Source organism: Asterias rubens, chromosome 13, assembly GCF_902459465.1.
Source record: "Asterias rubens chromosome 13, eAstRub1.3, whole genome shotgun sequence".
Lineage (NCBI taxonomy): Eukaryota > Metazoa > Echinodermata > Asteroidea > Forcipulatida > Asteriidae > Asterias > Asterias rubens.
The window spans coordinates 530099-552931 of NC_047074.1; the positions used below are offsets into that span (position 1 = coordinate 530099).

The window sequence follows — 22833 nt, forward strand, 5'->3', positions numbered from 1 at the left end:
TCACCGGTCCTGTCAATTTTATGTTGAGTAGGTACTTTTCACAAGGTAAGCAATAATAATTTATAATTCTAGAGGTGGATTTTCAGCACATTCCAGCAGATTTTACCTCCAAACGACTGACTAGAATCCCACCGAATTCTTCTTCACCAGACGAGGGTATTTGTGATGGAAGATGGCCAAGAAATAGCACTGACTGAGGACGCAGAAGAAGTGTCCATCTCGTTAGAAGATGACCACGAAGTGTCGATGTGGAATGGTCAGATGCGGTTGCCGGCTGGAGGGCCAGGCGGTCCGGGGCGAGCTGGAGACGGGTACGGTGATGGGTCGGCATCGTCCAGTGACGGTCAAATGCCGGAGGTTATACGAGAGATTGAAACCAAACTTGGCAATGCAAAATCAGCTGTTTGGAAGACATTAGAAAGACAAGCAATCTATATACAGTGTTGTAAGTATGAATTGTTATGTTAAGTTTTTTAAATTATATATAATAGGCCTATATAGACATATAATAAATAATTTGATAATGATTGTAGGCTGTCAATTTAATTAAAAACTACATGTAATGTATGATGATGAAGCACTAGAGCATTGACTAGAGTGAGAAATAGAATCACATTTATAAAATGCAACTTGGCAATGTAAAATCAGCTATTTGGAAGACATAAGAAAGACGAGCAATCTATATTCAGTGTTTTAAGCACTATTTATTAATTCATTGTTATGTTACTTTATCATTTAGTAATAAATAATTGGATGAAATGTAGGCTGTCATTGTCAATGTCGTGTGTGTATAGAAAAGCTTTACTTCAGATCAATTTGTGCAGTGGACACTCCCCCTTCTCAAATTTAATCCCATATCGGTCAAGGTGAAGAAACGGATGCAATCTAGCTGTGTACGGACATGATGGAGAGAGTGCATTAAAATAAAATCACACTTGCAATATATAAAAAAAATCCTATACGACTCCAATGTACCTCATTTTATTCCTTACATTTGTGGAATTCATATGACACATAACAGGGCTTATCAAATGATGACTTTGTCCAGATGTGATGATTTGAAAATTGCCAAACAAAAACGTGTACAAAAATTACATTTAACTTGACTCGTTCATGGGTGCCTGATGAGACCAAGCGGAGCCATTTACAGCTCAACAAGGTTGGCTAATATTCATCATATTCATAAAACATAATCGATCCATGAACGTACAGGCTGTAAAACGCATGGCTGGTTTTGTTAACCAAGATAGCAACTTAGCAGTGCGCTGTAGTTAAATGCATGGTGCTATGACATAATTATATGTCTTTTTAACTGTGCTTTTTTGTTGAATATGAAAACAGAAATTCTAAAAACAATGATTACAATCCATTGAGGCATATTATATTAAAAAATTACAGCAAAAATGATATATATTCATTTAAAGGTCATTCCTTTTGAAGTGCCAAACTCACAGCTTGAAAAAAGGCCAATTACTTGGCTCATGTCTCTGCTAGGTTGAAAACTGACTAGATTGAATCCATTCAATTAATTCTGGTTTTTTTAATGTATTATTTTTTTAATAATGAAAGTAAAGCATCAACTGTTTAGCGGTTCACCTATAATAGGTCATTAACAAGGACAGCGTCAATTAATTAACACAAAATTTCACAACTGTATTAACGTCAACACAACTGTTAGAGCAATATCTCATACTTATTTTATAATCACACAGTAATGGAAAAGTTTTTGTATAACTTTCCGTATGGCGCCACCATTTTTCACCACTTTTACAAGGGATATCTCGTTGAGGTAAAATAATATTAAAATTATTACTATTTATTTCATATCGACTGAAAAGTGGTGGCGCCATACGGACACTTTCCCAGGTTTTCCTAGAGATTATTCACAACACGAAAATACCTTAACAAATACCTAAACAAATTAAATGAGGAGCTTGACTATTTTTCCCTCCAGCCTCAACACAATAACAATGGTATCAATGGCTTAGAAGCCATCGCAACATGCTAATCTCCTTTAATGTATTTGATCTTTAATCTCTATCGTTGTGACCACCCCTTTAACGTTAAAGGGAAGGTACACGTTTGGTAATTACTCAAAACAAATATTAACTTAAAAACTGACTTGGTAACGAGCATTGAAGAGCTATTGATAGTATAAAACATTGTGAGAAACGGCTCCATCTGAAGTAGCACAGATTTTGAGAAAGAGGTAATTTCTCACTAAACTGATAACAAACTTCCAGCCAGAAGTCTTTTATTCCTATCTGAAAGCACACAAATTTGTCCAAAAAGGGTGTTTTTCTCTTGTCATTTTTTCACAAATTTGATGACAAATTTAGCTCAAACTTTCACAGGCTTGTTATTTTATGCTTATGTTGGGATACACCAAGTGAGAAGACTGGTCTTTGACAATTACTAATAGTGTACCTTCCCTTTGAACCCATAAGTCTGGATCTAATGCACTTATCCAGCGCATTGTTTACTTTTAAACTACATGTAGCATGCATAATAGTTTGCATTTTGTCTGTCTGTACAGTATAATGTTAGGTCCGAAAGCATCCTCAAGAACATCATTTTTTTTAAAATGTCTTATAGTTATTTGATTTTTCTCTGTATTTTTTTCCCGTCAGATTTTGTGACAATTGCCTGCATTCTTGGGACAGGAATCCTAGGTAACTAGTCAGATTGTTTTTTTACCTTGATATATTTACTCCAATTTAGACCCTTGTAGAGAATGTCTGTTGTTTAATTTGGTTAGATTAAATGATGGGTACAGTGATTAGTTATTTCTGGTTTATTATTACATTAAAAACAAGTTGAAACTGCTGGCCCAATCTAAACTTGCTTCAATCGAAACAACATTTAAAAATGCAAATTGCATTAGAATATTAGAAAAGGGAACTTCTGTTTTTATTCCGAATGTAGCACTCTCTGATATACATAATTGGTGTTAAATATAACTTCGCTTCTATTAAGGGTCGAACTGTTGTAATTTACAAATGTGCTGCAGAGTGCTCGCATCAACAGAAAAAATATCAATGTAATTACTTACTTTCAGATAAACAGATTGAAAATATCTAAAATGTGATTGAATCTGAATCTCATCTTGAAGGACTCGGACGTCATCAGACATCGAGGTTCTCTCTGACACTCGACTCAATTCCCTCTTGACTCAGTTGCTTAGGTTGTTATTTTCTCATCATGCTTCCCCCCCCCTCCTTTTTCCCCAGGGTTGCCAGTAACTCTTGCTCATGCTGGACTGTCTCCTTTTTTGGTTTCTTTCATCGTGGCTTTCTTTATGCAGGTTTGTATCTTCATGTGTCAAGTCATTAATTAGCCTGTTAAAGGGAAACCAAGCTGTGCCTGCTACTTGTCAAGCATTGTCAAGATAAAATAAGATTTGGAAATTTGTATAATATTGTTTTAAAAAATGTTTGTGAGAATTCAGAACAGAGAACATAGGACTTGCAATCACAAAGGTTTGGGTTCGACTCCTACCAAGCTAACCACTTATTGCACAATGAATAGAATAAGTATTGTCGTCTAGTTACTGAATAACAATTTCTTTGATTTGTGCAATTCATTAATCATAGGCGTTAAACCAATGTATGTATGAGAGAGATTGCCTGTTGCCAGCTTGGTGTTTATATCCCTGTGTTGGAGATTGGCAAGTTCCCTTTACGGGAAGATCATCTTAACAAACAAACACTTGCCACACAGAAAGGAGTTAAAAATCACCTGCCTAGGCCAATTGTTTAGATAACATTTTCCCTTTCCGAGTAAGATTATTGATTCTTAATCTCCTCTTTTCTCTCTTAGGCACTTCTTATCTATTTCTTCATGGACTTACTCCAGAGGGCGTATGCATATCAGATAGAACGGCATAAGGTACCCAATGTAAGATAAGGAAACACTTTCTATAATATTTCAGCATTCTGGATATAGTCTGGTCAACCTGTCAAGTACCGTGCAGTAACCCAATGGTAGTAAGTGAGTTAGATGCTAAATTGTTTTGCACAAGTTGCGTGTTATTAAATGCTGTGCTTAAATTTATTTTAACGTAATGTGCAATTTCATCAAGATGTATTTATGTTTTTTATTTTAGTGTTTTGTTTGTTTTATTTTTTAAATTTTGTACCGCTTATAATTTCCCCTCCTTTTTCTGTGTTAACATGTGCTTTATGATATGATGAGTTTTGTTACATTTTGTTTTTGGTGTTAGTATAAATCAATGTTTTGATACTTATATTTAATTTTATATTTGAAGTAAGAAAACTTGAAGAATAGTGGCTCATTTCAAAGTGTAATCTCGAGATGCGGGTTTTTACATGTGTCATTGTTCCAAATTATGTTGCTCTCTGCAATTTATGGTTATACATGGCACAAGCATTGGGATCAAAACGTTCAACTGATTTGGGGTTGAACTTACTTGATCGAAACATTAAACATGTTAAATTGTAACAACTTGGACACAAAGACAAACGTCTGTCGCACTGGAGCACTAGACCACATCCCTCCCTATTCTTGATATTTCTCTGGCCTACCCTCTCTTTCAAAAAAATTGTATTACTGTATTTTTTCTGTTCAAACTAATATTTCAGTGTTTATATTTGATGACAACAGGCCGTATGCAGTGAGGAAGTTAACGTTCCTCTACAAGACATGATGTCAGACGAGTCAACAGAAGATGGGTCAGGTAAACATCTCAAGGAGAAACTCAATCTCTAAAGTATATTAAGGGCCTTGTTGTCACCCGAAGCAACATTTACAGGCATCTTGGAGGCAACCAACTGCTTTACATAGTACAGGACAACTGGTTTCAAACAATGTCTTGCGATCCCCTAGAATAGTATGAAGTATGAATGCCTTTTCTTCTTTAAGATTGCCTGGAACAGGTTGCCATATGTGACATAACCCTAAGAGTTGTCCCAAGAAGATGCTGCCAATTGGGAACCATATTTGGCCTTGAGTATGTGAAAGTTCATTGCAATAAAAGAAAAAAAAGAAAGAAAAAAAGCCTTATGTCCTTGTCGCTCTGGGAGGTCAAAGGTCAGATATCATGGACTTGATTGGCAAAAGTTCACCTTTAAGCTTGTTTTATGTTTGCTTGTAGGTAATGAGAGTAACCATAGAGAGCGGAGTGTGGCAGCCTCATTAGGGAAACCGCCGACTCCTAATCTACACATGCTCGGCTGTCTCTTCCTACCGATGGGTCTAAGACAACTCTTTGATATCGTTCTTCTCTTGCAATTGTGAGTACAGCCATTGTTAAGTCTCTTCCATTCATAAATATTTGTTGGGTTTTTACACCCTCAGGGGCAAATTTTGCTTCGGTTGTCATTTGTCCCCTCAGGTGTACAAAACTGGTGGCATGGTTGGCTTGTGCGTGAAAGCGCTCGCCTCTCACCAAGTTGACCCCAGTTCGATTCTCGGCCAGGGCCATATGTGAGTTGAGTTGTGCATTGGTTCTCTGCTGTGCCACGAGTGTTTTCCCAGGCCATCCAGTTTTCCTCCCTTGCGAAAATTCCAACACTTTGGATCTCGGGCTGTGCTTGGTGGTCATAATGGGTTGATGTGGCTGGCTGCCAATGGCATCCTTGCATGCCTGCTTCTCGAATCGCATCGTTGGCAATTAAGCTCTTAGCTGTGATGATTGGCCTCCCAAATTATTTAAAAACTTCATGGACCCCGTCACTTTGGCAACAATTGTAACCACAGAGAGGCTTGGAGGTAACAACATATGATAACAAAAATATTTATTTGAATGTTAAAAATTTCTTTTTGTTCCCTCCCAACAGTGTGTCGATTCTCATCAGCTATGCTCTAGCTGGCAGTGAAGCCTACGCTCAAGTCTTCAATATCAAGTAAGTTCCATCTGTGGCATTACTTTTATTCCTAAAATTATTTATTTGATCAAACAAACAAAACATAATTACAAGGGAGCAAATACAAGAAGATGAATGAAGAAGTAAACCAGACAAAAGCAAAAAAAGTAAGCAATATATAACAAACAAATAATACTTTAGAATTTAGCCTGAATTACTTTATCAAGTTTGATTATAAAGGATGTCTGGCGATTGAGTTATGCAAGCAATTTCTTCTTAGTAACTGAACATTTACCATCTTACTTTCAGGTATATTTACGTCATACCAATCTTCGTCTGGGTCCTCTCCTTGGCGATTGTATTCGCTCAAAAGTTTGTTCAACCCGTCGTCTCCTTGATGACTCTTGCTAAAGGAGGTGTCTTGGTCGCTACGGTAAGTTCAATCATTATTATCATTCTATTAATCTTTGAGATATAAAATCAATAAAAAGAATAACCCCTCTGTCTTTCCACAGCAAAACGAAAAATTACATTTTGAGAAAAAACAGTACAGGCTACAGAGATAACCTGGTTTCCATATAAAGGGATGAAAGTGTAAAAAAAGAGGCAGAGTTAGGCCATACACATGCATTTGAAACTTTGAAATGGAAAATGTGCTCTAAATTTACCCAGATTTGATCTTTTATAAGACGAAACATTTTCAGTTTCTGCTCTTTTACCCTGGAAAGGTGGAGCTGTCAACACTTTAAACTGGTTTTGCATTTTATTAATGCCTTTATTGTTATTATAGTTTGTTATTCTCTATCCTTGATGCAAACCTAACATTTATTAATAATTGTTATTTGGTTGTTGTTCTTGAAGGTGATTGTAACATTTGGTGTTGGCTCAGCCGTTTCCAACAAGATATCTAACGACTTTCATTACATCGGTTCACCATTCCTCATGGGAACAGTGGCTTTAGGTAAGTACAGTGTTGGATTCAATGGTTCTAAACCTTCCACTGGACACTATTGGTAATTACTCAAATATATATTAGCATAACAACTTACTTAGTAACGAGCAATAGAGAGCTGTTATTAGTAAAAAACATTGTGAGAAACGTCTCCCTCTGATGTAACATATTTAGTTTGGAGAGAGGTAATTTCTCACTCAAATATTTGAAGCTGAGCAAGAAGGAACTTTAAAAGACTTCAGACCTGAACAGTAACAGGGGTGTTTTTTCTTTCATTTTTTTCTTGCAACAATCATCAATGACCAAGAGATTTGTTTTTATTACAGACTTTTTATTTTATGCATATTTAAATTGTATTGTTGAGTTGTTGATCTTTGGTATGCTTCTTTAATTATTTTATTAGGTGGTGTAGTCAACATAATGCCAATGATGTACGCGAGACTGGAGTTTGAGAAGACACAGGTTAATAATTGAACTTGATCCAAAAGAACAAATAATCAATCACACTTGTAATATACAAAGCAAACTATTAAGCTCAAAATAAATGAAGACATCACGTCAAACTTATAAATAATTTCCAGCAGTGATGTGTAAACTTTTTGGGAAAGTATACTCTAAAAGTTGTATTGTATTGCTGTTGGTTTTATGAAATGGATAACTAATCATCATTTGATAATTGTTTTACTTTTTACTTTTTTAACATTATCTAATTTCAGATAAGATGTTTTATGTGGGCCGTCTTGCTTGGTCTTCTGACATGCACAGTACTCAATATTTTCTGGTAAGATAATTTCTCAAAACCTCTCCCAAATTCTTTTCAAACATGAGAGAAATTGAACTTCATTTGAGTGACCCCTTGTGTGTGACAATTATGATTGTTTTTGTTTTGTTCAGGTGCTGGGCGGTGCTGGACATTGTACCTCAGACTAACTACTGCGAGGTCGTCAGTCACATCACAGATTACGACAACAGCAGTGGGTCAACAATTACCATATCCTACACACTGACACCAAGTCCACATGAATGTCTGGAAGATCTGTCTCTTGAACAGTGAGTCTCCAAGAGGGGGCTTGTGAGGGGGGGGGGGGTAGTTGGGTGGGGGTGATACACTAACCTACTCACACCGAGTCCACATGAGTGTCTTGAAGATCTATGTCTTGAACAGTGAGTCTAAGAGGGGGCTTGGGAGGGGGGGGTAGTTGGGTGGGGGTGATACACTAACCTACTCACACCGAGTCCACATGAGTGTCTTGAAGATCTATCTCTTGAACAGTGAGTCTCCAAGAGGGGGCTTGGGAGGGGGGGGGTAGTTGGGTGGGGGTGATACACTAACCTACTCACACCGAGTCCACATGAGTGTCTTGAAGATCTATCTCTTGAACAGTGAGTCTCCAAGAGGGGGCTTGGGAGGGGGGGGGGGGGTAGTTGGGTGGGGGTGATACACTAACCTACTCACACCAAGTCCACATGAGTGTCTTGAAGATCTATCTCTTGAACAGTGAGTCTCCAAGAGGGGGCTTGGGAGGGGGAGGTAGTTGGGTGGGGGTGATACACTACCCTACTCACATCAAGTCCACATGAATGTCTTGAAGATCTATCTCTTGAACAGTGAGTCTAAGAGGGGGCTTGGGAGGGGGGGGGGTAGTTGGGTGGGGGTGATACACTAACCTACTCACACCGAGTCCACATGAGTGTCTTGAAGATCTCTCGAACAGCAAATTTTGGGGAAGGGGAGTGTAACGTCATCCTGGGTTGGGGGATGATTGAAGGGGTATGGTGGGGTTAGTAAAGACCTTACCTACTCGTACCAAGACCTCATTCATAAGTTTCTGGAGGATATGTCTCTTATACAGTGTGTCTAAGAAGGGGGATGTTACTTATCAAGGGGGTGGGTGGGGGTTGGGGGGTTGGGTATGGAGGAAGGGTCAAGACACTAACCAACTCATACCAAGCCCTCCTAAGTAACTTGAAGATCTTTGTCGTTGTCTTGGATTTGAACATCTTCTTTCAGTTTGAAACCTCTTACAATAGATCTCATTATTCTTAAAGACCTCTGAGGCCTTCTTTAATGTAATGTCATCTTGCTCTCTTCTCTTATTCCAGTTCCGAGGAAGAAGGTGAAATAGCGACAGTTCCGCTGACAAAAGTAAATATTTTTGGATCAGAGGTTTTACATGATGGAAATTAAGTGAAATGAAGATTACAGTGACATGTTTATTCAGCGAGACAGAGATTAAATGAGATGGGGACAAGGTGTGATTTATTTTTCTATATCATGTTGAGACTTGTTGTACACAACGGAGTCATTTTACTTCAGGGTTGTTCGAGTGAGGTTCTTTGTAAATCGAACCCACATTCATTTATTTGAAAATTAAAGTCTGACATTTTTTCTTAATTTTCAGATTTTGCAGACTGATTATCCTCAGTATTCCTGGGTTGCTGTTCTTATTCAGCTCTTCATTACGATCAGTATAACAGTGTCTTACCTAACAGTCGGTTCGGCTCTCATGCATTCATGTAAGTTACCTTATTATAAGCCAGTCACTGTGATCCATAGACTTGCTACCCCACAATGGTTACCCTAGAACGTATTCCTCAACAACATCGTGTAATATTAGCAATCTCAAAACAGAGTATAGGCCAAGTGTACCATAGGTTTTGGGATCAGTTTGTTTGTTTTAAAAAAGTACACGAATACAAACAAAATGTGGACTAATTATGACAACGCAGGAAGAAAAATCCCCAAGAGCAAGACAAAATCTGAGAAGCATTACTGCAGTAATGCTTCTCAGATTCAAATTTTGGGGCATAAAAACTGATCTCTTTTCACATAACCACATTATTTCGAATAGAAATGTTTCTCAAGTTGCTTTCTACTATCAAGAGCTGCTGTAGGCTTCAAACCAGTGGTTATTATTGCTATTAATTTCAGGAGTTATTACCAAATGTATACCTTCATTTTCAATGTTTAATTTTTATTTTTGGATGGTTACAGTCTTGGGTTGGTTAGACGCTCAGATGGCTTGGGATAGAATTGATCGACACGTCAACAATCCAGCAAGAAATTACAGCTTCTTATGTTCACAGAGGTGAGTTATCTTCACATCATCTTCAGCTTTCTTAAAACTTGTCTTGAGTCATGAGACAATAAACCTCAACGCTCTATATGAAACTGTCTGCCATGACAGCCAACTTCAGTGGACCACACTTGCACAGGCTAAGGCAGTTATGATGTACAGGATTGTTAACAACCTGGGCGACGTCCCACACACATTTCTGGCACCATGCACTGTTTCTCTGAGGGGTCATTCTTACAAATACATGATACCATTCACCAGGACAGGGGTCTACCAACAGTCATTCTTTCCCAATAGCATTAGGATATGGAACAATCTCCCGGAAGACCTGATCAACTGCACAACTCTTGCTAGCTTTAAGCAGGGTGTACAGTCAGTCCAGCTCCGCTAGGTCAGCCTGAGCTGTTTTTAGCCGCACTCTAGTTTCACTGTTCACCCACCTGCACTGTATATGTCCACACCCTCGCATGCACACAACAACCACAGTACATAATACACCAGATGGTGGACTGTACTTTTACGACAGAAGAAGTCTCCATCTAACTTTGTTCTAAACTTCCCTCAAGCCTCGCCTTATAAATGATAAAATAAGCAGCAACTAGCAACAGAGTCCAGCATCCTCCTGAAGACGATCAGAGCATACTGATTGAAACATTGAGTTGTGAATCACTGGTTTGTTAAGAACCAACACTACTCAAAGGTGATTTACACATGGTGCTTAAGCAAAACCTCATCTGACAATCTATACTCTTTTCTGCTGTCTTTTTTTTATAGATATTGTCGTCCATTTTTATGTCTTGCTGTGTTTTCGTTAGTCTTCATTGTTGCAATGCTGGATCCAAAAGTGAGTACAACTCATTGATTTGAGACATTTGAAGCATTGTTAAAGGCAGTGGACACTGTCGGTAATTGTGAAAGACCAGTATTCTCACTTGGTGTATCCAATTATATCATAAAATAACAAACCTGTGAACATTTGGGCTCAATTGGTCATCAGAGTTGCACAAATTTGTGTGCTTTCAGATGCCCGAGAAAGGCTTCAGGCTTGAAGTCTTTTTCAGTTTCAAATATTTTAGTGAGAAATTACCTCTTTCTCAAAAACCATGATACTTCAGAGGGAGCCGTTTCTCACAATGTTTTGTACTATCAAAAGCTCTCTCCATTGCTCGTTTCCATGTCAGTTTTGAAGGGTAATATATATTTTGAGTTATTACCAATAGCGTCCAGTGCCTTTATTTGAACTTTGATGACTTGTTTGGTTTGCAATTCTAAAAATGATTTATTTTTTTATGATTCCAGGGGTTTGTGACGATGTTGGACAAGATTGCATCTCTACTCCTTAACACTGAGGCGGGCATCTTCATCTTCTTAATGATCAGAAACAGTCGCTCAGAAAAATACAGGTTAGTTACCGAGACGCTTGAGTTTGTGATGTCTTAAGCTAAGGGTTTATTTCTAATAGATGATTAAAGTTACACTCGAGAACAAGTGCTGGGTAGCCATGCAAGTATAATAACAGCAGAGCTAGTCAGGCAATGTTTTTTTTCTGGACACTAGGTGGCAGCAGACATACCAGTTAAACCCTTTGTTCTCAGTAATGTTTGAAGCTCAGCACGAAGTAAAGAATGATATACAAATGGCAAGTCTGCTGCCACTTAGCGTTCCAAAGTAAATCTAGCACTTTCAAAACAAACTTGTAAAACCATTTATCACTGCATGAATCATTCATAGCAAAAAATACTTCAACATATGCTATGAATGAAACAATTTCAACCAAAAGCAACTGTGAGTTGGTGACTAGAGTTGATTTGGTTAATAATTTTAATTTTTATTTTCATTATGCCAAAACAAATATTTAGTTGCCTAGCAGAGACTTTTTTGATGACCAAAAGACTCCACTATAATTATACTTACGCTTGTCTCTTATTGGTTTTCTCTCAGCCATTTGGTGATACCTTTTCAAACGAGTCCGTATCTGCAACCCTTGCTGTTCCTCATGGCTACTTACTTCATCTTTGCAGTCGTCTACGATATCGTGGTGTCTCTCATTGAAATATTGAGCTAGTAACACTTATCAGGAATATTCAGGTATGTTTTATGAATATTCAGGAATTGTATCATGAATATTCAGATCTTGTAACTGAATGTTCAGGAATTGTGTCCTGAATGTTCAGGAATTGTATCATGAATATTCAGGTCTGTATCATGAATATTCAGGTAATGCATTATGTTCCAGAATTGTATCATGAATATTCAGGTGATGCATTATGTTCAGGAATTGTATCATGAATATTCAGGCAATGCATTATGAATATTTAATTGCAGTTGAAGTGTCTTCGTCCATATACATGTAAAATAGTTTATTGTGGTTTAAATGTATGCTAATTTGTGCCATAATGCTTATAATAATAATAATTTGGGGGGGCTAATTATCCTTACTCGCAGCTAAGAGCTACAACGTGTTCAAGAAGCTGGCATGCAAGGGCGCCTTTGGCTGCTAGCCACATCAACCCATTATGACCACGGAGCACAGCCAAAGATCGAAAGTGTTTGATATTTTCCAAAGGGAGGAAAACCGTATTGTCTGGAAAGCCCTCGCGGCACAGCAGAGAACCAACACACAACTCTACTCACATATGGCTCCGTCCGGGAATTGAACCGGGGTCACCTTGGTGAGAGGCGAGTGTTTTACGCACAAGCCAACCATGCCAAGCCAAACAAGCCAACCATGCAAAGCCAAACACGTCGACCATGCTTGTATGTGTATATTCATGAGCACTCTTAAATCCTTATGCATTAATTGACGTCTGTATCTAGTTGTCTTCTTCCTCCAGTTAGTGTCTTCTGTCATTCATGTCACCAAAGGTCAGTAGTTACTCGTGTACCGTTATATACTTTTTTAAGCGAAAAATGTACTAGGCTAAATTTAAAACAAAATCATTATAGCCTTGTGAACTTTTCCGAAAAAATCATAAGGCCTTGTGAACTTTTCGGAAAAAATCATAAGGCTATATAAGCCTTGTGAACTTTTCCGAAAAAAATCATAAGGCTATAGCCTTGTGAACTTTTTTGAAAAAATCATAAGGCCTTGTGAACTTTTCCGAAAAAAATCATAAGGCTATAGCCTTGTGAACTTTTTTGAAAAAATCATAAGGCCTTGTGAACTTTGTTGAAAAAATCATAAGGCCTTGTGAACTTTTCCGAAAAAAATCATAAGGCTATAGCCTTGTGAACTTTTCGGAAAAAATCATAAGGCATAGCCTTGTGAACTTTTCCGAAAAAAATCATAAGGCCTTGTGAACTTTTTATAGCCTTGTGAACTTTTCCGAAAAAAATCATAAGGCTATAGCCTTGTGAACTTTTCGGAAAAAATCATAAGGCTATAGCCTTGTGAACTTTTCGGAAAAAATCATAAGGCTATAGCCTTGTGAACTTTTCCGAAAAAAATCATAAGGCTATAGCCTTGTGAACTTTGTTGAAAAAATCATAGCCTTGTGAACTTTTCGGAAAAAATCATAAGGCTATAGCCTTGTGAACTTTTTTGAAAAAATCATAAGGCTATAGCCTTGTGAACTTTTTTTTGAAAAAATCATAAGGCTATAGCCTTGTGAACTTTGTTGAAAAAATCATAAGGCTATAGCCTTGTGAACTTTTCGGAAAAAATCATAAGGCTATAGCCTTGTGAACTTTTCGGAAAAAATCATAAGGCTATAGCCTTGTGAACTTTTGAAAAAAATCATAAGGCTATAGCCTTGTGAACTTTTTTTTGAAAAAATCATAAGGCCTTGTGAACTTTTCGGAAAAAATCATAAGGCTATAGCCTTGTGAACTTTTCCGAAAAAATCATAAGGCTATAGCCTTGTGAACTTTTTTGAAAAAATCATAAGGCTATAGCCTTGTGAACTTTTCCGAAAAAATCATAAGGCTATAGCCTTGTGAACTTTTTTGAAAAAATCATAAGGCTATAGCCTTGTGAACTTTTTTTTGAAAAAATCATAAGGCTATAGCCTTGTGAACTTTGTTGAAAAAATCATAAGGCTATAGCCTTGTGAACTTTTCGGAAAAAATCATAAGGCTATAGCCTTGTGAACTTTTGAAAAAAATCATAAGGCTATAGCCTTGTGAACTTTTCCGAAAAAAATCATAAGGCCTTGTGAACTTTTCGGAAAAAATCATAAGGCTATAGCCTTGTGAACTTTTCGGAAAAAATCATAAGGCTATAGCCTTGTGAACTTTTCCGAAAAAAATCATAAGGCTATAGCCTTGTGAACTTTGTTGAAAAAATCATAGCCTTGTGAACTTTTCGGAAAAAATCATAAGGCTATAGCCTTGTGAACTTTTTTGAAAAAATCATAAGGCTATAGCCTTGTGAACTTTTTTTTGAAAAAATCATAAGGCTATAGCCTTGTGAACTTTGTTGAAAAAATCATAAGGCTATAGCCTTGTGAACTTTTCGGAAAAAATCATAAGGCTATAGCCTTGTGAACTTTTCGGAAAAAATCATAAGGCTATAGCCTTGTGAACTTTTGAAAAAAATCATAAGGCCTTGTGAACTTTTTTTTGAAAAAATCATAAGGCCTTGTGAACTTTTCGGAAAAAATCATAAGGCTATAGCCTTGTGAACTTTTCCGAAAAAAATCATAAGGCTATAGCCTTGTGAACTTTTCGGAAAAAATCATAAGGCTATAGCCTTGTGAACTTTTCGGAAAAAATCATAAGGCTATAGCCTTGTGAACTTTTCCGAAAAAAATCATAAGGCTATAGCCTTGTGAACTTTTTTGAAAAAATCATAAGGCTATAGCCTTGTGAACTTTGTTGAAAAAATCATAAGGCTATAGCCTTGTGAACTTTTCCGAAAAAATCATAAGGCTATAGCCTTGTGAACTTTTTTGAAAAAATCATACGGCTATAGCCTTGTAAACTTTTTTTTGAAAAAATCATAAGGCTATAGCCTTGTGAACTTTTGAAAAAAATCATAAGGCTATAGCCTTGTGAACTTTTCCGAAAAAAATCATAAGGCCTTGTGAACTTTTCGGAAAAAATCATAAGGCTATAGCCTTGTGAACTTTTCCGAAAAAAATCATAAGGCTATAGCCTTGTGAACTTTTTTGAAAAAATCATAGCCTTGTGAACTTTTTTGAAAAAATCATTAGGCTATAGCCTTGTGAACTTTTCCGAAAAAATCATAAGGCTATAGCCTTGTGAACTTTTTTGAAAAAATCATAAGGCTATATATAGCCTTGTGAACTTTTCCGAAAAAAATCATAAGGCTACTTTTGAAAAAAATCATAAGGCTATAGCCTTGTGAACTTTTTTGAAAAAATCATAAGGCTATAGCCTTGTGAACTTTTCGGAAAAAATCATAAGGCTATAGCCTTGTGAACTTTTCCGAAAAAAAACATAAGGCTATAGCCTTGTGAACTTTTCGGAAAAAATCATAAGGCTTGTGAACTTTTGAAAAAAAATCATAGCCTTGTGAACTTTTTTGAAAAAATCATAAGGCTATAGCCTTGTGAACTTTGTTGAAAAAATCATAGCCTTGTGAACTTTTCCGAAAAAAATCATAAGGCTATAGCCTTGTGAACTTTTCGGAAAAAATCATAAGGCCTTGTGAACTTTTTATAGCCTTGTGAACTTTTCCGAAAAAAATCATAAGGCTATAGCCTTGTGAACTTTTCGGAAAAAATCATAAGGCTATAGCCTTGTGAACTTTTCCGAAAAAATCATAAGGCCTTGTGAACTTTTTTGAAAAAAATCATAAGGTGAACTTTTCTGAAAAAAATCATAAGGCTATAATGAACTTTTCGGAAAAAATCATAAGGCTTATATAGCCTTGTGAACTTTTTTGAAAAAATAGCCCTGTGAATTTTTCCGAAAAAATCATAAGGCTATGAACTTTGAACTTGTGAGTTTTTCGAAAAAAATCGTAAGGCTATATAATTTTGCTCGAACGAAAACTTCACAAGGCTTCTGTAACAGAATACCTTTTTAATATTTTGACCTTACACGATAGTAAAATGACCTTTCTTTAATTGGTGCTGTAGAAAATCTGCTTAAAGTTGACACAGCTTCATAAGTCACTAACCTGGAGGTTTTACATAATAAAGATTCAAACAGTATAAAGATATTATAAGGATTATGGGTGGCCAATAACAAATCTGTGGAGGATAAGTACAAACAAGAATATAATTTTGTCTTATTTTAAATCATGATAGTTGTCTTGTTCTTTCAATGTGCAATAAATAAATGTACAATTCTTTTCGATAAAGATTTAAAGATTGATAAGAAATAAAAGTCTGAAGATTGTTACAATCTTGAGCCTGGTTTGATAAATTCAGTCACTTCTCAGTAAACGTCTCTAATTGCTTAAGACAACAATATTGCTTGAGTATTAGCATATATCTTAACAAATTCAGCGAATTCTTTGACAAGTTTGACTGTCAAATATGGGTTGCCATTAAGCCTAGTTTCCTAACTGAAATCAACACTCAAAAATGCAAAACCTGCAAAATTGAGATCCTTGAATAGTGATTGTATTTATGAAACATGGTAATAAGATTGAGCTCTTAGGAGATAACATGAGTCAAAATGCAGAAACCTAGCTTAGTGCAGACGATGTATTTGATGTCTTTATTCAACCGCAGTGTTAAAGCAAAAATGTTCAATCTTTGTGTTAACAGGGTAAAAAATAATTGAGTTTATTTGTAATATGTGCGTCTTCCTTTAGGTTATTCTGAAGAGGCAACAATTTTGAAAACAGTGAAAAATTAACCTGTTTTGAGGTCACAGATTACTGCGCTCAACGCCCATTTCAACCTCTGGTTTAATCAAAATAGAATTGTGCCGTTTATTTGTATGAAATGACACTTGTTGGTTACATTTGATGAATGTACAACATGAACCATGAATAATCATGAATCATGAATAATCATGAATCATGAATAATCATGAATCATGAATAATCATGAATCATGAATAATCACCAACCCGAGTTGAGCTTTGCTTTGAGCGTCATATCATTCCATGGTTCATCTCTGTTCTAAGATCTCACTTTACAGCCTTCCTTCAAAGTAGAATTGTGTGGATTTGACGTAGAAAATGACAACTATTTAAGACATTTATGTACCTGTGTCCACCCAGTGTTTGTTGAGTCTGCTGTATGGTAGTAGAGCCCTGCAAATCATGTCATGTTACCTAATAACGTAAACAAAGTAAACATGTAAACAAAGTAAACATGTAAACAAAGTAAACATGTAAACAAAATGTGTACTTGTAAACAATCTATGAAGAATATAGTGTATATAATGTGAAGACTATATTATAACAGAAATAAATCATGTCATAAATAAATGTCTACAGATTCATTCTATTATTCATAGGGATTGAAGGTTCTATTATTCATACGGATTGAAGGTTCGTTAGTTAAACCTGCGACCATCCACTGCTTGTTTACTTAGTTCAACTACATGTAAATGAACTAAGTATTTAGAATATTAATTTTGGTTTCTACCCATCCAACGATACTTGTTACCACTGTATACTCAGTACTTTCCCCCCGAGTCCTGTGAACAAAAATCACAGCCATATTACTCAGGTGGGTTTCGAACCCACAACCTTTGCAATTCTAGAGCAGTGTCTTACCAACTAGACTACCGAGATTGCCCAGTAGCTAGAGGCAGTTCCAATCGTATATTTAACATCTATTGAGTATTTAGAACTTTTTAGTTAAAGGGCACACCGTAAAGCGCGTGTATCTCTAAAACCTCAAACCAAAATAATGCGGTACAGTGAAGCCATGATAGTACACAAGTAAATAACTACATTTCATTCCTGAATGAACCTACTCATTAAAAGCAAAGCATCTTTGAAACAACACTTTATCGAAAGACATTTTTTTCTGCCATGTTGTAAATTGCAATGAGGACATCTTTTTTGAGAGCCTGTCGCTCTTTTTAGTGCCAAAGATAAGAATGCTATAAATTAATTGAGGCCTCCCCCACCACAGTAGGACATGTTGAAGACCTTTGTATCAGTCATAAAGGTAGATCTAAAAACCAAGCCAAGCTAAAAACCACACTGACTTATAGTTCCATAAAATGCCAATCTTTTTGACTCGGACTTTAAGATAAACGCGTCTGTACATGGACATTGTTTTAAATACATGCACTTCTTGTTAGCATTAAATACTCTCAAACTTTCCATAAAATGGAAGTTTGATATTAAATATTACAGAAATGTATACTCAGTTATTCTGAAACCATTCCCTTCAAAGTAACTTTGTAAAAATCTTAAATGGAGGGTTTTCATACGGAGGGTTTGTCTTACAAGATCCATAGATATGTAACCCTAGTGTGAAGAATATTCCTAGTTTTATGTATCTTCATTATGAATAAAACCGATTCCTAGAAATACCGTCTTGTAGAATGCCCTCTAGTGGTGGGTTTGACTCCATTCATTCCAGTTCGATTAATATGTCTTCCTCAGCAATACTGTCCCCAACAGCGCACATGATGGATTTCACCTGTAAACAATATAAAATATCAAATAATAAGCCACAAGGGAAACTGACTATTTAAATTCCGAATGATTTGAGGTTGAACAAAGACAATTTAAGAAGAGCGAGATTTGAACCAATGCCCTCCGGAAATGTGCCAGCATTTCAACCTCAAATCAAAATAAATTATGAAGTAAAGTTTGTATCAAAATACATGATTTATGATGACAAAACACCCAAACACAATATATGTATTGTCAATGAGTTACAATGGGATCCTATGTTATGGTTGACCTGGTTGTACTGTTGCTACCAAAATAGAACTAGATGGTATCTAAACACATATGACACGGTTCGACAAGAAGCAGTCTTGACCATTGAGAAAATGGTGCTGACCCAACGTATAACACAGTTCATGCACCTGTTCACACAACTAACAACTTGTAAGTGGACATCTGTATGCAATGTATAGGGATTCAAGCCCATGGTGGGACAACGCAAATACATGTCTTGATGAGGAAAACCGCTAAAGGGAAAACCCACGCAGCCAGGTAGGGTCTTTAAAACCTAATCCACATGCAAGGCTCAGGTCCAGGTACGAACCGGAGTCCATAGAGGTGAAAGGTCAACCTGTCTGCCCTTTCAAACCAAGGAACTGTCTATTGAACGTCTATTGAAGTACCGCCATTAATTAAAAAGAAAAAATCTTACCTTCCCGTTGGCTAGAGCAAATAAACTATTATGCATCTTCATGGCTTCAATGACGCACACTTCTTGACCTTCAAAGACCTTCTGACCAATCTCTACCTTAATGGCTTGAACCTTCCCAGGCATTGGAGATATGACCTCTTTGCTTTGGTCAGGTTTGACCTTCTCAGGCATCAAGGACTTAAGATCAGCCATTTCCTTACGAAGCACGGTCAGAGGAAACTAGAAGATGGGGGAAAATAAAAATAATGATAATAACTAGTTGTTATATAGTGCATTTTACACTAACACATCAATGTGCTCTACATTACTGCCCTGGGGTTGATTTTACAAAGAGTTAAGATTAGTCCTCAGTAACTTAGGACTAGTCCTTGGAGATATTAAAAACAGATGGCTAGTCCTAAGTGAGGACAAGTAACTCGTGCTAACTCGAGATAGGACTAGTCTTAACTCTTTGTGGAATCCATCCCTGGTCACAAGAAAACGAAAAGTAATAATTTGTGTAATCTTTTTTATATTAAAAAGGCGAGTCAACCTACCACAGTGCCCTTGAACTGCAGCTGCACAGCTCCTGTTGCTGCATGGGATATAACCTACAAGTAATAAGTGAAACATTTATGTTATTACACATTCAGCAATAGGATGAGATGTGGCTGGAAAACTCCAAATGGGGTTAACCTATGCAATCAGGTAGTGACTGAAAACCCAATCCACATGCAAGGCTCCGGTCTACCGAGATAGGATTCCAACCGGGTCCACAGAGGTCAAAGGCAGGGAAAGAAACCAGTTTGAAAATAACAGAGTAGTTGAACTGTTCAGAAAGCATTTCAACAAATATGACAAAGTAGACAACTTCTAAATTTCATAAAAAACATTTTGCCTGTGTTAGAGTAAATTCTATTGTTACATTACCTGTAAATCAAATGGGTTTCCATTAATGCTTGGTGTAATAATATCCTGTGCAGTGGACCAAGCACCATCGACAGTAACCTCTGCTCCATTTACAGTAACCTAAAAAACAAAATATAATCATTACTAACCAAATCTCAAGCCAGCAAAATAAATGGTAGGAGATGGGTGCATGCCGTGAGCTGCTAACATTGGCATCGAGCAATCCAGGAGATTTTGTACAACAATTAGGGAGAGTTATAGAATTACATTCAACATAATAGGTAAAACAAATTCCATAATCAGGGAGATTTTCAGTTGTTTATCCTCTTAAAGTGATCCCTCTGCTGTCGCTTCCCAGATTGTATTCGCTTCCCAGGTGTATTCGCTTCCCAGGTTGTATTCGCTTCCGAGGTTGTATTCGCTTCCCAGGTTGTATTCGCTTCCCAGGTTGTATTCGCTTCCCAGGTTGTATTCGCTTCCCAGGTTGTATTCGCTTCCCAGGTTGTATTCGCTTCCCAGGTTGTATTCGCTTCCCAGGTTGTATCGCAAACTTGGATGTAATCCATTGCTGTACGGCCGGCTATATGGCTTCTGACTGGCACCAAAGAACACAGATATTGACAATATATGGAGACCGCTAACAAAGGGCTAGATAGCTCAGTTGGTAAAGCACTGGTACATTAATCCAGAGATCACCCCTCCAGTAACTTGTCTTTGTTCACCCCTACACCAAGTCCGAGATGGTTTCTGAATCTACTCACCTTATACCCTTGCTCTGTTTCATTGATGACTGTATCGTAATCTTGCCCAGCAACAGTTACCCTCAACTGGCAATCTTCAACTTTACTCGGTACTGAAGGAACTCTAAGATTCACAAGAGAAAATATATCAGGAGTTATAACAGGACTTGCCATCGCAAGGTTGTGAGTTCGAATCCCACCAAGCTAACCGCTGATTTCACAATGACTAGAATAGAATATTGTTGTCTAGTTACTAAATCACAATTTCTTGATTTTGTGCAATCTATAGTCATAGACATTAAACCAATGTTTGTATGGAGAGAGATTGGCTGTTGCCAACTTGGTGTTTATATCCCATTGTGGGAGCTGAGTTCCCTTGACAGGAAGATCATACACACAAACAATATTGTTTTAAGATTTTTTTATTTTTTCAATCAGAAATATCTTACTGTTGACGACATTAGACTTACAGACACACCACTTTGCCGAAATAAATAAGTATATCCCTCAAGCATCTTTGATTTCTGATTCTCAATTATTAATTATTAATAACCCTAAGATTGTTTGTTTAGGTGCAAACATCTATAACCTACAACCCCATTGCCAAATGGAATAACTTACCCTGTAATTTCACAATAACCTTACTTTCATGTTAAATTCTATATTTATTTCCTCCCCCTTCCAAATGTGTCAATTGTCTCTAACAACCTGACGTACAAACCTTGTTTGGTTGAGGAATTGTCTAGCTTTATTTTCATCTTTCACATAAACACAGCTAGCTACAGCAGCAAGCATAGTTTCTTCATCAGCTTGTAGTTGGTAACCTATTAATACAAAAAACACCACAAAATGAAGCGTTATATTTTTCAATTTGTTGGTACCTCCATACAGTAATTGAAAGCTCTTTTTGCGGATACAAATGCTTCAAGGAAAACGGTGAACAATTCTCTCCTAAAATCGTGTTAAATGCCTTATATGATTTGATTACGCTTAATTTTATTGTCTGGCTAGGTTAGGTCACATAATGAAAAACAAAAAAAACATTTTTTATGAAAGTTAAATTATGGTAGAATCTGAGAACTGTTAAGCCTGTCTCAGGCATCTGAAGGCACACAGTTCAATGCATCAACGGTGTTCTTTTCTGTCACTATTTTCTTAGAATGTTGATGCCAGTTTAACCAAAAACTTTACAGCTTTGTTATTGTATGCATATGTTGGGGCCAAGCAAGTGAGGATACTGGTCTTTGACAATACCAAAAGTATTGTTGGGGCCAAGCAAGTGAGGATACTGGTCTTTGACAATACCAAAAGTATTGTTGGGGCCAAGCAAGTGAGGATACTGGTCTTTGACAATACCAAAAGTATTGTTGGGGCCTAGCAAGTGAGGATACTGGTCTTTGACAATAACCAAAAGTATTGTTGGGGCCAAGCAAGTGAGGATTCTGGTCTTTGACAATAACCAAAAGTATACAGTGCCTTTCAATCACTTATTTTTTTCTTGCTATTTAGTAGCAAATTTTCTTATTTAAAAAATATATATCAGAAATCAGACTTGTAAGAAGGATAAGACAACATTTACTAGTTTGTACTTGAGAAAGCTATATTTAAAGGAACGTTACAGAATTGGTAAGAAAACAAAATCGTGATTTACACAATGATGGTAGAAAACATCCCTTGTAATATTTCTGCCTAAAATGTCATATTTAATAAATAATTTAACTTTGCGTTTGGAGTTTATCGCTGAGTGAGCGTTTTATTCATTTTTTTGTAAATGTGTTATCGTTTTTTCACTATTTTCTCGTGACCCAGAAGGCCGATCGATCTCAAACTTCTACAGGTTTGTCAGTTTATGTATATGGTGGATTACATAAAGTGCTTACACTGCCAGCAACTGTTTTGTTAGCAAAAACCAATTCTGTAATGCTCCTTTAAGTTTAAATAGATGGTGCAGAGCTAACATAAATCAAATTAGAGAAGAGCATTACCTTTAAAGCCATCAGGATACTCCGTTGGTAGAAACTTGGTGTCGATATCTCCAGATATAAACTTTGGATTACTAATAATGTCTTGAAGCAGTGAAATATTGTGGGTTACACCTGCAAGACAAAGGAGTCACTTATTGTTTAATTAGTTATGGCTTCATATA

The 22833-nt window shown here is 36.7% G+C and overlaps 2 protein-coding genes across 5 annotated transcripts in view; one reads left to right on the forward strand and one right to left on the reverse strand.

Moving 5' to 3' along the window:
* The first annotated feature begins 13 nt into the window (after positions 1-13).
* LOC117298379 lies at positions 14-12339 on the forward strand. 3 transcript variants are annotated; one of them, XM_033781608.1, is made up of 19 exons: positions 14-445; positions 2631-2672; positions 3231-3304; positions 3820-3897; positions 4624-4696; positions 5114-5252; positions 5799-5864; positions 6135-6258; positions 6687-6786; positions 7181-7239; positions 7494-7558; positions 7672-7827; positions 8881-8923; positions 9180-9294; positions 9773-9866; positions 10629-10698; positions 11154-11257; positions 11796-11942; positions 12300-12339. In XM_033781608.1, the coding sequence occupies exons 1-18, from the start codon at positions 166-168 to the stop codon at positions 11917-11919; spliced, it is 1806 nt and encodes a 601-aa protein (XP_033637499.1). In that variant the 5' UTR covers positions 14-165; the 3' UTR covers positions 11920-11942; positions 12300-12339. The 3 variants fall into 3 exon arrangements, with proteins under 3 accessions (XP_033637499.1, XP_033637501.1, XP_033637502.1); XM_033781610.1 differs by having other exon boundaries at positions 3820-3888; XM_033781611.1 differs by lacking the exons at positions 14-445; positions 2631-2672; positions 3231-3304; positions 3820-3897 and adding an exon at positions 3904-3986.
* Positions 12340-15705: 3366 nt separating this feature from the next.
* Positions 15706-22833, reverse strand: part of LOC117298378 (propionyl-CoA carboxylase alpha chain, mitochondrial-like) — a 28796-nt gene continuing 21668 nt past the window's right edge. Inside the window, exons 14-22 of one of the 2 annotated variants that reach the window (XR_004519967.1) lie at positions 22673-22783; positions 21409-21511; positions 20709-20811; positions 19969-20067; positions 19596-19649; positions 19060-19278; positions 18267-18375; positions 16981-17048; positions 15706-15939 (exon numbers count right to left, since the gene is read on the reverse strand). Coding sequence is in view for 1 of the 2 variants with exons in the window: in XM_033781607.1 (XP_033637498.1) it covers positions 18307-18375; positions 19060-19278; positions 19596-19649; positions 19969-20067; positions 20709-20811; positions 21409-21511; positions 22673-22783 (758 nt within the window). In the remaining variant the exon portion in view is untranslated. Of the gene's footprint in view, positions 17049-18266; positions 18376-19059; positions 19279-19595; positions 19650-19968; positions 20068-20708; positions 20812-21408; positions 21512-22672; positions 22784-22833 lie in introns of both variants that reach the window. The other variant, XM_033781607.1, reaches the window with a different exon arrangement.

What these genes read in the sequence shown, in the direction of transcription:
- LOC117298379 (XM_033781608.1), top strand. Translation starts at nt 166, where the DNA reads ATGGAAGATGGCCAAGAAATAGCACTGACTGAGGACGCAGAAGAAGTG. An exon ending in TCTTGGGACAGGAATCCTAG is followed by an intron (nt 2,673 to 3,230) that starts GTAACTAGTCAG and finishes CTTTTTCCCCAG; the next exon opens with GGTTGCCAGTAACTCTTGCT. An exon ending in ATCGTTCTTCTCTTGCAATT is followed by an intron (nt 5,253 to 5,798) that starts GTGAGTACAGCC and finishes CCCTCCCAACAG; the next exon opens with TGTGTCGATTCTCATCAGCT.